This window comes from Gouania willdenowi, chromosome 16 (genome assembly GCF_900634775.1).
Source record: "Gouania willdenowi chromosome 16, fGouWil2.1, whole genome shotgun sequence".
Taxonomy (NCBI): Eukaryota; Metazoa; Chordata; class Actinopteri; order Blenniiformes; family Gobiesocidae; genus Gouania; species Gouania willdenowi.
The window spans coordinates 27,054,405-27,070,399 of record NC_041059.1 but is presented as its reverse complement, the minus strand read 5'-3'; the positions used below and the strand labels follow the sequence as shown (position 1 = coordinate 27,070,399).

At 36.9% G+C, this 15,995-nt stretch overlaps 1 protein-coding gene across 20 annotated transcripts in view; it reads right to left on the bottom strand.

Annotated features, from left to right (window-relative positions):
• LOC114477761 (plectin-like) overlaps positions 1-15,995 on the bottom strand; it is a 171,791-nt gene that overhangs the window by 31,076 nt on the left and 124,720 nt on the right. For 8 of the 20 annotated variants that reach the window (XM_028470324.1, XM_028470330.1, XM_028470334.1 and 5 more), the window contains 12 exons: positions 14,247-14,261; positions 13,666-13,755; positions 11,156-11,233; positions 10,980-11,084; positions 9,179-9,345; positions 5,400-5,515; positions 5,225-5,328; positions 3,859-3,978; positions 2,186-2,281; positions 1,980-2,107; positions 1,323-1,416; positions 1,045-1,199 (listed from right to left, as the gene is read on the bottom strand). In XM_028470324.1, the coding sequence (XP_028326125.1) occupies positions 1,045-1,199; positions 1,323-1,416; positions 1,980-2,107; positions 2,186-2,281; positions 3,859-3,978; positions 5,225-5,328; positions 5,400-5,515; positions 9,179-9,345; positions 10,980-11,084; positions 11,156-11,233; positions 13,666-13,755; positions 14,247-14,261 (1,268 nt within the window). The remainder of the gene's footprint in view (positions 1-1,044; positions 1,200-1,322; positions 1,417-1,979; positions 2,108-2,185; positions 2,282-3,858; positions 3,979-5,224; positions 5,329-5,399; positions 5,516-9,178; positions 9,346-10,979; positions 11,085-11,155; positions 11,234-13,665; positions 13,756-14,246; positions 14,262-15,995) is intronic. The other 12 variants (XM_028470326.1, XM_028470332.1, XM_028470336.1 and 9 more) reach the window with 3 other exon arrangements.

Sequence of the window (15,995 nt, the reverse complement as noted above, 5' to 3'; positions counted from 1 at the left end):
AGTAATTAATGCAGGAATTGATGAGTGTTAATGATTAAATTAGTGAGATTATAAACGGAAAATAAACAGACACTGATCAGTTTCACTTTCATTTTTACCTTGTCTTTGGCTCTGATGCTGCGTTCATAGAGATCAGCCTACAATACATCATAAGGTGGAATATATTTATATTTTATATTATCTTACAGGACTGAGGCTCTTTGTGTTACCATTGAATACATGAATGAATGAATTAAATTATTCATCGGTCTGAAAGCGTCCGATTGCACGCAGGCTTTATCAGCTGACTTATTTTACTTTATCAGTCTATCAGATATAAATCGCTATGTTTCCTATAGGATGTCATCAGTAAATGGAAACATTGCATTGATGTCTAAATATTCTCTCTCCTGTCAGCGTCACATCAGATCCACACAGTGACTTTATTACTCGCTCATATCTGAGCCAGAACAAAACTTGGTCCCAAACAGGTTAGTCATTCAGCCTAAGTTACCATGGTGATTTAACCCCGTAAGACATTAGCCAGCTTCGTAGTCCAGCAAACACTGATTAAATCCCGGAAGTTAGCACAATAACAGGAAATCTAGCTTTGTAGTACAGGCCCTTAGTGTCATTTTGTGTATTATGCTATTGTTTATCTGTTCTTTTTATTACTCAGTTTTTTTTCTCTTACTTTGTGTGTTTTTGTTGTTGTTTTGTCAGTAGATGGCATTATTATCATTTTTAACTAAAAATAAACATTATAAAACCTCATATTTTTTAATGCTTTCATTTGTTGATTTTCCCCTCTCTGTCTCTCTCAAGTACCCTCTGTAGTGCCACCGCATACCCCTAGGGGTGCATGTACCTCCATTTGAGAAACACTGTTCTAAAACATTAAAAAAAATGCTGAAGCTAGCCGGGAACCCAAAAACACTAAAACAAACACAACTTCGTGAAAATACTGTAAATACGTTTGCTCAGGTGAAAACCACCTTCCTAGGGTTAATGTTCTGTAAGTACTTTTTTGGGGGGATATTAAATCACAATTCCCACTTCACCCACCTGCGGTACATCTGTTCAGCCTGAGGGTGGCGCCCGTCCTTGAGCACTTGCACGTCGTTGAATAGCAGACGGATCACTTTGTCCGCTTTGTCCAGCTCTCTTTCCACTTCTGCTGTGTGTTTAGGAGGTTTTCCTGCAATCATCAGGCGTATGTCCTAGAAGAAAGAAAATACAATTAAAAACTAGATTTGAATGAGGATTTACACCTAACATTGTGCTCTTGTTGAGCATCTTCAACAGTGACTGGCTTCATAGTAATATTTCTGATGTAAACTCACCGTTTGTAGAAGCGTCTCCAGGTGATTGAGTTGATCCTCGCTCACTCCAGACTCCATCTGGACTTTGCTGTAAATCCTCTGCAGCCTCTCAAGTCTGGGCCAGAAATAATAAAGACAAATAATGCACAAAATGAGTATCATCTTCGCCTTCCAGCACAAGCCAATCTTTCTGACTTATGCATCAAAGCACTTACTCCAACTGGATGGCAACAAGTACTCCAGTTTATAAGGATCAGTAACAGATGCCATATCGCCGCACTCCTACGTCAAAGTTCCCCAACCTCACACTGGTAACATTTTACCACACAGAAGCTCATACTGGGAATAAATAACGACTGACAAAGACACCCAGTCTGCTCACTTTGCTTCACCGTGGTGTAAACAAGGACTCTCAGAATAAGGGACAGCGTGACCTCATGACACAAGACCATGACAACATTTCTTTGAATTTGCGTGTCCTTCATTAAAAAAAAATTATTATTTTTTTTTTTTAAAACGCCTTTGGTTGCGTAATATTACATTTATGATGGTTAAGTTTTTTTTTTTATTTGGGGCTTTTGCTTTTGCATTAATGACATGTTCTCATTCATATTTCATCCGGAAAAAAAAAAAAAAAAAAAAAACCCACAACAGTGAAATATCTGCAGCCCTCCTGACCTTTCAAACTCTATCCTGAGCAGCCGTTCTCTCTCCAAGATGGCCACGTGGAGCCGACCCCACTCCTTCTCCACGTCAATGGGATGGTAGCCCGGTGGGACCTTTATCTGACCAGCATGCACTGCGCTCTGTGGACAGGTGGAAGAGGTTTCCCATTAGGAACAAAGCTCACGAGACTCATAACGACTGACTGTTGGCGGCCTTGCCTCAAAGGTCTGGTAGATCTGTTTGGAGTGGTTCTTGTCGGACTCTTTCACCGGTAACTCAGTCTCTTTGAACTTCAAGAACTGGCGCCACAGAAGCTAGAAAGAATAAAGATAAAGATGGCTAATGTTTACTCTTCTAATGGTATTACATTTCCTTAATAAAATGCACACTTGTCATTGGCTGCTCTTATTTTCCAACAGGTGTTATATATAAATATATAGAGAGATTACAAAAAAGTTGCCTAATCCAATTATTAGGCATAGTGAAAAAAAATCCTATGATTGTAGATGGATGGATGATAGATAGCTTGAAAGACCATCATCTTACAAGCACATTACTGACACATACAGGCTGGATAAAAAAAATTAAAAAAACTGATGACCAAAAGTTGGTTAATTCTGCAGAAAAATTTGCAACTTGTTCATTGATTCATCAAAAAACTTCATGTGTAGTCAACTAGCGACCCCCAAAGTAAATACACAAAACAACAGCACAAGTACACTAAAATATACTATAAAATGACAAAACTACAAAAAAGACACGAAAAAACAGAAATACAGTAAAAACTCGAAATAACACAAAAGGACTGAAAAACATACACATTTACAGGAAATGACAACAAAAGTACACAAAAAGACAAGAAAAACACCAAAAATGACAATGCAAACCCACAGTACTACAAGAAAAAAAAAAAAAAAAGACAACACTGACTACAGATGAGACTAAATTCTACACAAAAAAGGACTGTTCAGAACAACCTAAGAATATTTGACCAGAGAGACATGTAAACCCATGTAAATTTTTGATGTACAAAACAGGGGACGGGACCTAGATAAGCAAACTGCTTCTCTTGTCTCCTTTTTCGGCATGTACAGAAAAAAAAAAAAAAAAAAATGTAAAAAAAGTGAATGTAACCATGTCGGAAATAAACTGAATAAATAAAATAAAAAAAACAAACAAAGTGACAACAGAAATACACAAAAAATATTCCCAAAAGCGCAAAATGAAAACAAAAATAGACAATATTACTCGAAAAGAGATTTTACAGGCGAAATACACAAAATGACTTCAGAAATGCACATAACAAACACATACTGTACACAGAAAAAAAACACAAAATTACTCTAAAAACCCTTTGATGTTTCCTGTTAATGCTCAGATTGGTCATTATTTTGAATGTTGACATGAATGTACATAATGTGGCCCTTTGATCAAACAAAGACATTTTTGTTGCCCAACTCTGATTTATAAGGTCAGCCAAAGACCAGTAAATATATACAGAGCTACAATAGTGTCCCATCGGGCATGAGAACAACTATTTGACACACAGTGTGGCCAAGTTCACAGTTTTAAAACGACAATATACTGACTTATATTTCACTTGAAAAAAATAAAAAACATCAAAGAGAAGCAGTGAGCTCGTCCTCCTGAGGACTTTAATCAACATCACGTTGTCCTTTCATTGCATTTTCCCAGCACCAGCCCAGCCCCACCCTCAGACTAATGTTACTGCTCTCAATAGCCAGACATGATGTCAGCTGTTCAATGGATCCAACAAAGGCCTGGAACTGAAACCTTTTCACACTATAATCTAATGTTACATCCATGCCCACTGAGTCCTTACTCTATTACTCACCTGTGAGCGTAATCATAGAGAATCGTGCCAACTCACCTCAATCTCTTCATAGCTGGCGGGGAACTTCCTCTCTTCAAAGATCATGACATGGTGTCGGATCCACTGTTGAAGAAGAGTCACCAGCTCGTAGTATTCCTGCCAGCGCAGCTCCAGCTCCTGCAGACAGAAAGAAAAGCCAGTCAGCACTGTGCACTAACAGCATGCCTTCTCTCCATGTTCTTTCACACACACACACACACACACACGCACGCACGCACATGCACACACACCACCCTAAACTCAATTAGACAAACACAATCCCAGGCTTGTTTACCAAGAATGGAGAATGCTAAAAACAATAGTGCAAGAGTAGCATATTATTCCTATACGCAGAAGCAGATGTCTGTTATAGTTTACAGGACTTTTATTAGTGAGGATGCAGAAGGCCTTTTTCTTCCATCTGTCGTTAACTCCTCCTACACTTTTGACAAATAAGCTATCGAAACGTTCTGAAAGTTCTAGAGATTTTGTGATTTGTAAGTATTTAACTTTTTGAGTTATTACATTTTTTGACTTTTCAGCTCCAATCCAATTTTTATTGTGGTTAGTGGAGCTGCTCCAGTTTTTACCTTCAAATTCTTTGTAAACAAATTACAAACCATTCAACCTTTAACATGTTCACCTAATACGCTCAATCCATTTGAACCTTTTCAAACCTTAATGCTATTGTTAAGCTATTGCTAGATTAATACTTAACTAATGCTAGAAATAATGGTATTGCTTGGTTAATGCTAAGTTAGTGCTAAAGCTAGGTTAGCGCTAATGCTAGGCTAATGCTAGGTTAGTGCTAATGCTCGGATAATGCTATTGCTAGGTAAATGCTAATGCTAAGTTCATTCTAATGCTAGTGTATCACTAATGCTAGGCTAATGCTATTTCCAGGCTAATGCTAGGTTAATGCTATAGCTAGGCAAATGTTAATAGGTTAGTGCTAATGCTAGACAATGCTAGCTATTGATCTGTCAATGCTATTGCGAGACTAATGCTATTACTAGGCTAATGCTAAGGCTAGGTTCATGCTAATGCTAGGCTAATGCTAAGGTAATGCTATGGTAATGATAATGCTAATATTATGCTAATGCTAAGTTACTGCTAATGCTAGCTAATGTCAATGCTAATACTAATGTTATCTAATGCTAAGCTAATACAGTGTATTAGTAATACAGGCCAGCACCTGCATCCTCACTTACATTTTCTTCAGAAAATGCAAATATTCTAGTTTCTCGTTGAATTACTAGGATCAAGCGAAAAGATCAAATAAAAGTTGAGTTCCTGCAGCCAGTACGCTTCTTTTTATTTGCTCCAATCAAACTATACTGTGTGACACTTCAGCCCATCAGTAGCATTGTCACACTGTGCTTACATTAGATCTCATTCCATCTAGTACATCAGTGCGAGGCATGGCATCATACAAGGACGACACATAGGTGATGATGGATTTCTCGTCCGGATGTGGAACATCAACGTCTAAAAACACACAAAAAGCCATGAGTGTCTGATGCACACTGTGTGAAAGAAAGTGCTGCAGTGCGTCTTACCCTCTGGGTCCAGAAGGCGTGTCACCCCCAAGTCTCTCTCTGCCACCCCAAAGGCTTGCTCCAGGTTCTGCAGGTTGCTCTGCCGGTGCACTTTGCCCATGTCGATGAGTCTGGGACTGCAGAGAAAAAAAAAATATGTAGTGGATTAATGTCATTAAAAAATGTTTTTGGATTTTGTAAAAACTTATGGCAATGCTTAGTTATTACATTTTAATCTTATTTTTGTTTTGTTTTATTACTTTAGATAATTAATGAAAGCATTAAAGCATGTAGAACTATTCATCTTTGTGCTAAATCTTTTTTATATTATAACTTTTTTTTTAAATAAATCCAACCTAATTTTTTTAATATTTTGGAAATTCTAAAAATGTCACAAATGCATATTTATGATGAATATGAGAAAACCCCGATGAACCAAAGTGAGCACCTGTGTTTTTGTCCTCAGTGAATTATGTTTTTTTCCAAAAACATGTAAAATCATCAGCAATTTCACTTACACACAGGTCACTAATGAATTTGGGCAGACAGATATTGTTCACATTCAAAAAAATTAAAAACAATGTCCCAGCACTGGACAGAACAGAAGTGAATAAATTGACTTAGGCATAGACACTTTCGTATTTCTATAAATGTATACTTATCCATTTTATTTAAACACCTAAAGCACAGATTTAAACATCCATGGATGTCCTCAAATTCAGGAATTCTCACATTTTCCTGACGCTTAAAAACGATCCGTCTCTGTCTCGTACAAACACAGGAGTGGACTCTCCATAGTGGACCTGTTGGAGAAAGTGTTGCTGAGGCAGTCTGCCTAAGTTCTGGTAAGTCCTTCCATGAACGCGGTGCGACTTCCATTCATGGGCCAGTTTGTCACGGCTGGACTGGGCTCCTGAGCTGTGAGAGCCTCTCCCAGAGTCTACAGATGATTCCTCTGATGGAATATCATCACATACCATCACCACGTTCCTGATGGATCCTGACCTGCTGCCAATGAAGCTCAGTATTGGTTTCCTCTGTTTAGGTTTCTTCTTCCTACCTAGCATGGCGATTTCTCAGAGCAATCCTCAAGCAGTGGTAAAAAAACTAAATAAATGATCATTCATAAATCATAAAAAATAAATCCATTCAGGTGATGTAAAGCACTCCTCCTGATGTCAAAAAACGTGACGCTTCTTGATCAAGAATTAATATTCTACAAATCAAAGTTGTCAAAAAATATAAATCCTGAACATTCTTCCTTGACTCAAGTCCCTGTAAAGACTAACAGAGCAGCTTTCCCAGCACCACACAGAGCTGCAGCTACGCCCACACACACCACACCCAACACATTCATGAAAGGCTGATAAAGGATGGCCTCGGGATTCTCTAAACAACAAAAAAACAAAGCGGCACGTTTATGTGGAGGTTGGAGAAAACATGTCCCTGCAGGTTATTTTTTTTTCTTCTCTCCTCTTGTAATGAGTTTTAAGATAGGTAAATATTGTCTCATCATCTACCTTCCATCTCCAATTAACATTGTTAGACGAAGAAAGACATCACCGTTATTAAAACATCCTCGTGAGAAACGTGACCGCATTGATTTCTCAGTGTAGCCAAACCACACGGCAGCTTAAGGGGAGATTAGCATGTTTAGGGTAAAACAAACAGTGAGAGATTCAGACTAAGATGATCCAAACTGATTCAATATCATGGAAAAATATGATTCAAGCAAAGGTAGGATATCATGCAATAGTATTAGTGTTTGTTCCTGGAAAACAGGTCAAATTGTTAAGAGAAATAATTTATTATTTAAGGTTTGGTTGACCTATTGGTGCTACTTTGCCATAACTTATAATATATATATTTTTATTTGGTGTAGCAGAACGTTGAAACAGTGTATGTGTCAGTATCCATCCTGTTCATTATCCATAGCCAATAAATGGAATTCCTTTAGGTGGAACTAAAATACTTATTTAAATGTTCTGACCAGGTTGACAATTATATACCGTATGTTTAATTATCAAGACTCAACAGTGAACTTTAACTTTTAGCTGCTCACAGCTTTAAGAGCAGAAAGAAGGAAAGAAGCTAAAGTGTGACTGTTGCTGGTTCATCAGACTGAATAAAAATTGTATGATGGTGTACCATTTAAAATCATCTAGAAAAAATACATCTCCATGTTTTTCTAAAGATCAAATCTAGTATCGACAAAGTAGAATTTGAGTTAGGGTCATTTATTTTGCGTTATTTAAAAACAAACGCTACGTTTGTGCTGCTAAGCTAACAATAGCTGACCTGGTTTATCCACATTTGTTTTTGTAGATTGTTAATGACACCATAAAACATTTCTAGGAGCACTTTTATTCTTCCTTAATTAACAAAAAAAAAAGTGGGTCTTCAGACTGTAAAATAAAGTGTAGGCTAATGTATCTAAAGTTAGAAGAGGTAGCTCATTAAGCTCGAGCAAATGCTAGCATTAGCTTACAACACTGTTCTGATTTCCTTGAACTCTAGTTTGTAAAACAACAGCTCTTTGAGTCCTGAGTTAACTTTTATTATTATTATTATTATTATCATATCTATATTTTGCAGAAAACAGTTGAGAAATAAAACTTTTCATACACTTTTCGCCTCTACAGTCAGACCACAGTGCCAGCTGCGTATCTCTGCTAAAAAACAATCTTTAACATTTTGCAGCAAAATAACTTGAAGAAACTGGAATTAACACGAGGTATAAAAGCCATAATGCACTCAAACTACCATGTCTTATTAGTTGTGTCTAAAATTATTAGACCTAAAATAGCCTTTTAGTACCAAATGGAAGATTAAATTACAGAGCGAGTCAAGACTGGTATTAAACATTCCAACCAATGATTTCTGCTCAGGTTTGACGAGTCTTTCTAATGTTAACAGAGATAAACAGATAAAACAGAGATAGTGTTTTATACACATGTTCATTCTGCATGTCAATTTAAAAGCTTGGGCCAGAAAAACAGACATGAGCCTGGATAGAAAAATACCCTTTAAATCTTCACAGTTGGGTTGAATTTATCATATTGACAGTGCTTTATGTAAGTCAGTGTAAAGCAGAAATAAATTTGTTATGAGTTTGTAACATCACATAAACATGTGTCATTGACCGTGAAAAGTAAATAAAATTAGGTCTCAAAATCATGGAAAAACAAGCACTTCTCTCTGCTCTGAAATGCTGGGGGCGTGTCAGTTAGAGGCACTGGAAGGGCGCCGCCTCCTTACTGTGTCTATGGGAGAGAGCAGTGTGAAAGCGGCTCCAGCGTCCATAGTGCTTCAAAAAGTGCTCGGATCGGGCCAAACGAGATATCAGCGGAAAGGTCTGCTAACGCCCGAGTCTGAATATGTGCATCTCTCCCAGGTAGAGTCAAAACTGCGCCTACTAGAGGCGAAAAACTAAATCACGGTGTATAAACGTGCTAATTTCATGGAAAATGTGGCACCAGCGGACGCGTTTTATTCCCCCCGAGTCCGAATATGTGGTTTGTTTTCGGCTAGAGGCCGGATTGCGGCCGCAGAAGTTTGGTGTGCTTCAGCAGTCAGGTTTATGCTAATGAGGGTCGCGCTATGATTTCTGACCCGCCCATTAAATCCAGAACACAGAAATTAGAAATACAGTTGTTGAAGCCTAGCTCCACAATGAAATTCTAAATGATTGAATGGCTTTGTACATGTGTTAAGGAACATATTTATGACCAATTTAATGTGTTTAGAAGAAAATAGCAGAATTTGCTTTACACAGACTTTAAGAGTTTGCTTTCACTTACTAGTGCTTGTGTATGACAGCATTGAAGAGTTTGCCGTCCCTCCAGCTGGTGGTGAAGTTATCACAGCGGATTCCCTGGTAGTTGTCTGTTGTCCTCTGGGACCACAGCAGGAGCTTCTCCTTTGCTGTCATGTCTTCTGATTGGCCGTTGACCTGAATATCTGAGATCTAGAATAACGGGAAACGGACAGAAATGTTAACACCATAAAAACATGGAGGAGGGTGGATTGCATGCAATGAGGAGAAATTGAAAATAAATGAGTCATTAGTGGAAACCAAAAGTCCCAATTCAAGGTGGAAATATACCATCGTAGAATAAGATCAATGAGGATTTTACTAATTTATTATTAATATTACTATTATTATTAGTAAAAAAAGTGATCATAAACATCTAAAATATCTGCTGGTGTTGTCTGGGATAATATCCAACAATAGTGCAACTTTTGTCTATTTCTTCAGCCAACATCCATATCTTCTAATGCGGTGGTTCTCAAACTTTTTTGGCTCAAGTACCACCTTTCTCTTAGTTTTGGATCCAAGTACCCCCTTTATTCGACAAGGTTTTGCTTAGAAAACTATTTAAATACAACTATAGATCATAATGATGGAATGAATGAATGATAACCCACATTTTAAATAATTTCATTTTGTAAATAAGTGGAAAAAAACACTATTTAATGCAGTGGTTCACAATATTTTTTGGATTCTGACCCCATTTTGATATTGAAAATTTCTGGCGACACCAAGGACAATTTTTTCTAAAATGAGTTTATGATCATGTTTATATTTCACAAAGTGAAAGTGTAGAAATACAGTTGTTTTAAATTGTTGTTTTAATAAAAAATAATTTAAAAAAAAGGACCCATTGCAGTGCCATCACGTACCACTTGGGGTACACCTACCCCCATTTGAGAGACACTGTACTAATGTATTTATAAACTTACTAAAGTCTGTCTTTTTTTCTTCTCTTTTTTCTTATTCACTAAACTGCATCATTGAGTTTTCTTCTGTTTAAATAAAGTTCTGCCTGAGAAGAATGTGTATAAAACTAAGTAGTATAATATAAGGAGCACCTGTACTGTCCTGCTGAGTTTTCATATTATGGTTTTACCATTTAATGTGTTAGTGAATGCGTCTCCTTATCCCTTTGATATGAGGCCTTTATGAATAACTTGTAACCTCCACCCAGCTGCCCCATTTCCCTACTTTTGTATCAAAGTATAAAGACTTTTTGAACAGTGCGTGCATATCTAAAGGGACCATTGATAGCCTGCCTTCTAAGCACACCAACCATTTCTTTTCCCAAAGTTGAACATCCGCTTTTTCTGTGAGATCAGTTCAGTCTTTTCCATTTGCGGTTAGACCAGGACTTTTAGACGATTGTCCTGGGATTTCTGCGTGCCAGCTTTTTTACAAACAATGAAAATGAGCAGGGTTTGACGTTGGGAGCATGTCAACAGGTCTTATAGTGGGCTCACACACCCTTCACTGTAAGAACGACAGTGACTCAGACTAACACACCCAATGTGCTGCTGATACTGTATATAGTACTGCTTTGAAGGGTTTACAGTAAATTATCCCATTTTGGAGTGTGACGTTAGTGTGTTATGGTAGGATCTGGAATAGATCTACTTTTAGAATGAGCATGTTTGATGAGGGAATAACTGGATATAGAAAAAGGTTTGTGAAGGTCAGAAGAGTCCAGAGGTCTGATTGGCTCCCAGGGAAACATCAGCGGAGAGGTGCAGGTCCCAGAGAAAGATGTGCAGGGGGGAGTAATATAATAAAAAAACAACACTGACAGAGGAGGAGACCTGGAAGTGGAGGATGATGGTCCATATTAACCCCAGGGTCAGCTTGGGGTTCCCATCTGCGATGTCATCATTCCTGATATTCACCAGTTTAACCTGAGAACACAGCAGGTCTCACTTTAGCTCTCATTACACCGATACAGTCATATCCAGCAACCGTGACCCACCTGCCGGTGTCTGAGGAAGTCCAGTGCTATTTGTACATTCTGCAGTTTGTGGAATCGCATGCGGCCTTTCTCTCTGGGCTGAAAAAAAGAAGAGGAGAAAATAGAAATACTGTTGATACTAGGTAGAGTTAGAGCAATGCTTTTTATTTATTTGTTTGTTGTAAAGGTAAAAAGGGACAAAGTAAAGCAAGGGCAACTATAAATAAGCAAATACAAAATGAAGAAAAAGACACAAAAAGATGTGTTTAGAGGTGAGGAACTTTAATGTCTTTACCAACACTTGAAAAAAAAAAAATACATCTATTTTTTTTACACAGATTTCCCTGCCATTTAATTTATCTAATAAAATAGTTTTTGGTATTAAATCTTTAATACAAATATAATTGTCTCTAGGTCAATATTTCCTATTTATTTATGGAGGAGAAATGATGGCGAGTTAGCTTTCTTTGCATTATCTACAGTTATATTAATTAGAAAGCTATAATGATCTGGTTTAACTCCTTAAACAGCATCCTGTGTCAAGCTAGAAAAACAAATACAATTGTTTCTTTGAAGATTAATGCCACAATGGTGATTACAAAAAGCTACAGCGGGTTTACTCATTTTAACACAAGTGTCCCACTTTGGATGTTTTATTGTTTTTGTTTTCTTTTGCCAATTTTGTTCCATGTCAAGTTGACAGGGATCTTTTAATTTTTCATTGATGAGTAGTCGTCAGCTATACTCAGCCCTATTATAACAAGCTACGTGTTTACACTCAGCGGCAACGTGGTTACAGCAAGATGTTAATAAGAAAAAAACTTAACATAAGGTACAAGGAGGTACATGCACAGACAACAGACAGGGGACATGAGAGTAAACCCTTAAACCCTTTACATCGCAGCGAGATGCAGGACCAACCCACTCACCAACCAAGCACTTCTGACAATGTCCCTCTCCCTCGGCTAGCCCAGGCAAAGAGTAAAGATGGACACACAGTCAGAGGTTAGTGCAAAGCTAACAGCAGTCAAAGTATAGGAAAAGAAGAAGTATGCATCAGCTACTGTATGTGTAGAGTTAACACACTGGCAAAACCAATGGAAGGTTTATTAAGTTAAAAACATGGGTTTCTAAGTGATTATGAGAGCAGGAAGTGGTAGAAGCAGCAGGAAGTACAGCAGGAGCAGGAAAGAAGCAGCTTATAACAAACTCAAAGTAGCAAGTGTCAAGGTGATGGTCACAATTTAGCAATAAAATAAATGTATTTTGCACTACATGCAGGCCTACTGTAGTGGTGACCTTCAAAAGCTTATGCAGACAAGGAAAAAATAATAGATAAATAAATAAATTACAATAATAATAAAAAAAAAAAGAGCATGAGCATCACTACATGTTATTCCTAATCACACAGTTTGTAAAGTGTGTACATGTTGCGTTTGGGTAAAGGAAAATTATATTTGTAGGTTTCATGCATTTATGTGAGAATGTTTGCATACATGCATATGTCTATTTTTAAGATCATTTGATTTGTTTTAATTTGAATTTTATTTTGGCATTCTTCAGAAAAAACAAAAAACAGAACAAACAACACTCAACTGTCCAACTAATCAGCCGAAAGATATATATATATATATATATATATGAAACTAATGTTACGAGTTTTACAAAGTTCCATATACACAGTTTATACATGTACATCAAACATATATTCATATACATTCACACATTTACACACATACACATGCATGTACATAATATTCTTAATATACTATTTAATATTTACTAAACACATTTCATTAATTACATTTCAAATCTAAAATATATTGCGGCAATATTTAAATTAATATTCTCCATCACAATATATACTATCTACTGCACAAAATTCATCAATTCAATTTTAAATATAAATCACTGTCCGACTAAAGGCTAAAAAAAAAAGGAGGCCATGACTAATCATATGATTGAACAACAAATGAATGACTGTCAATTATATTTAGATTAATCAAGGATAATAGAGGATGTGTAGTCACACAGAATTAACCGAAGAAATCCTTTATTGAGTTCTCTAAAAACCAGTTCTGATAAACTACGGCCGGGCCCGCGGAACGTCTTAGCGCCCAATAGCACGTGCCACTTTCCTTGACTCGCAAATAAATGAGATATTGACTTTTGTATTTTTTCTTCTTTTGGGGCTGCCTTGGGCCCCAAATGGAAAATCGGGCTCTGAGCATTGATGCGTACACATCCATAGATTAGATTATACCTGCCAAATTTCAGCCCGATCCGTTCACGAATAACAGAGGAGTAGCGATTTTAAGTAGTGTACACAACAAGAACAAGAAGAGCAAAGTGAGTGGCGTTTTGAGTCCGGTAGCCCAGCCTATAAACATAACTTCCCGTTATTTAACTAAAAACTACGCAGTGAGAGTGTGTTTAGCACTCTCTGAGATGTAGATGCAATTTCTCAGGATTTGGGTTAGAATAAACGAGACTTGTTTCGGGGTTATGATGTATTCAAAAAAAAGACTCACCAATGATTCTCCAGAGAGAACCTCCAACAACGAGATCAAGTTGTGTCCATCTCGAAGGTCCTCATACAGGTCGCTCACATGGCGCTGCGACTAAGGAAAAGAAATACAATCACACGGCGTTAAAAACCTGTCACCCTTAAACTTGTAAGAATTATCCGCAAACTGTGATGACACAAAAAAACACATAAAACAAACTTTATATTACTTTAAAAAACATGGTTTTATACGTTTTTCTACACTCTACGGTGCTCAGAGAGTTATCCACACTAGCACAATTTCACACAGCAGGCCAGGAATTCATAGCCGTCAGTAAAACAAGTCTTAAATCTCCACCAAGTGCCCATGGGCAGTTGTCAACTCAGACAAATAATAAACAGAACGTTTTTAATGAACCTTTTATTATTATTTATGAGTTAAAGGTATTTCGTGCATATCAAACCCAAAGTCGATGCTGAATTACATTTTTGAGGTTCTGGTATCTTGTAATGGATGTAAAAGATTGTCAGAGGGAATAATTATTGTGTTGAAGCCAGAAAACACAAGCCTGAGCATGCATGTCACACACATGCCAGTATACCTACCTCGCCCCTCCAACGCTGGGTGACATCACACAGAAAAGAGGGAATGACAAGAGGAGAACAATGGATAGGGTCATGAAACATGTGAGTAGAGGATTTGTTGATTAATCAACATCGGACAGACATGCAAACTGTTGTTTTTTCCATCTTCTTAGAAACACTGAAAGGTATCTGGGTGTGTATTTCCCGTGTTAAAGACGGCCTCAGTCTTAGAGTGCAAATATCTTTTTGCAAGTTACAACTGGGGCAAAGAATTTAAAACTATTCAACTATCCATTACAGCAGATTGTGATATGCTGCTGCCTGCCTGCAGACAGAGGGTGACGTGAAGAACACAGCAAATGTACCTACCGCCATTACCTCTAGGTGGCACTGTTTATTTTACAAAGTAAGACTTAACCATGTTATACTTTTACAAATAACACTTACTTAGAGGACACATGACACAAATTAAGTTTGTTTATGTCTGCATACGACATCATATGACATGTGGGTAAGTTAGCATTTTAACTTCATATAACATGTGGGTAAGTTAGCATTTTAACTTCATTTAACATGTGGCAAAGTTAGCATTTTAACTTCATATGACATGTGGCTAAGTAAACATTTCAACTTTATATGACATGTGGCTAAGTTAGCATTTTAAGTTCATATAAGATGTGGCTAAGTTAGCATTTTAAGTTTATATATCATGTGGCTAAGTTAGCATTTTAAGTTCATATGACACGTGGCTAAGTTAGCATTTTAAGTTCATATATCATGTGGCTAAGTTAGCACTTTAAGTTCGTATGTCATGTAGCTAAGGTAGCATTTTAAGTTCATATGACACGTGGCTAAGTTAGCATTTTAACTTCATATGACATGTGGCTAAGTTAGCATTTTAACTTCATATGGCATGTGGCTAAGTTAGCATTTTAACTTCATATGTCATGTGGCTAAGTTAGCATTTTCACTTCATATGACATGTGGCTAAGTTAGCATTTTAACTTCATATGACATGTGGCTAAGTTAGCATTTTAACTTCATATAACATGTGGCTAAGTTAGCATTTTAACTTCATATGACACGTGGCAAAGTTAGCATTTTAACTTCATATGACATGTGGCTAAGTTAACATTTCAACTTTATATGACATGTGGCTAAGTTAGCATTTTAAGTTCATATAAGATGTGGCTAAGTTAGCATTTTAAGTTCATATATCATGTGGCTAAGTTAGCATTTTAAGTTCATATGACACGTGGCTAAGTTAGCATTTTAACTTCATATGACATGTGGCTAAGTTAGCATTTTAACTTCATATGACATGTGGCTAAGTTAGCATTTTCACTTCATATGACATGTGGCTAAGTTAGCATTTTAACTTCATATGACATGTGGCTAAGTTAGCATTTTAACTTCATGTGACATGTGGTTAAGTTAACATTTTAACTTTATATGACATGTGGTTAAATTAACATTTTAACTTTATATGACATGTGGTTAAGTTAACATTTTAACTTTATATGACATGTGGTTAAGTTAACATTTTAACTTTATATGACATCTGGCTAAGTTAGCATTGTTAACTTTAATTTCACAATCAATATGGCTTGTCCAACTTGAAAAATAGACATTTTTGTGACATCATTGGTAGTTGTCATGTTGAATGAGTAACCTCACTGTGAGCGCTAACCATCTGTCAGCAGGCCACAATTATCCAGTGACTATTAGGAAGGCTGTGGTTGGTTTCCCTGCTGTTGAAAGCAGGGTGTA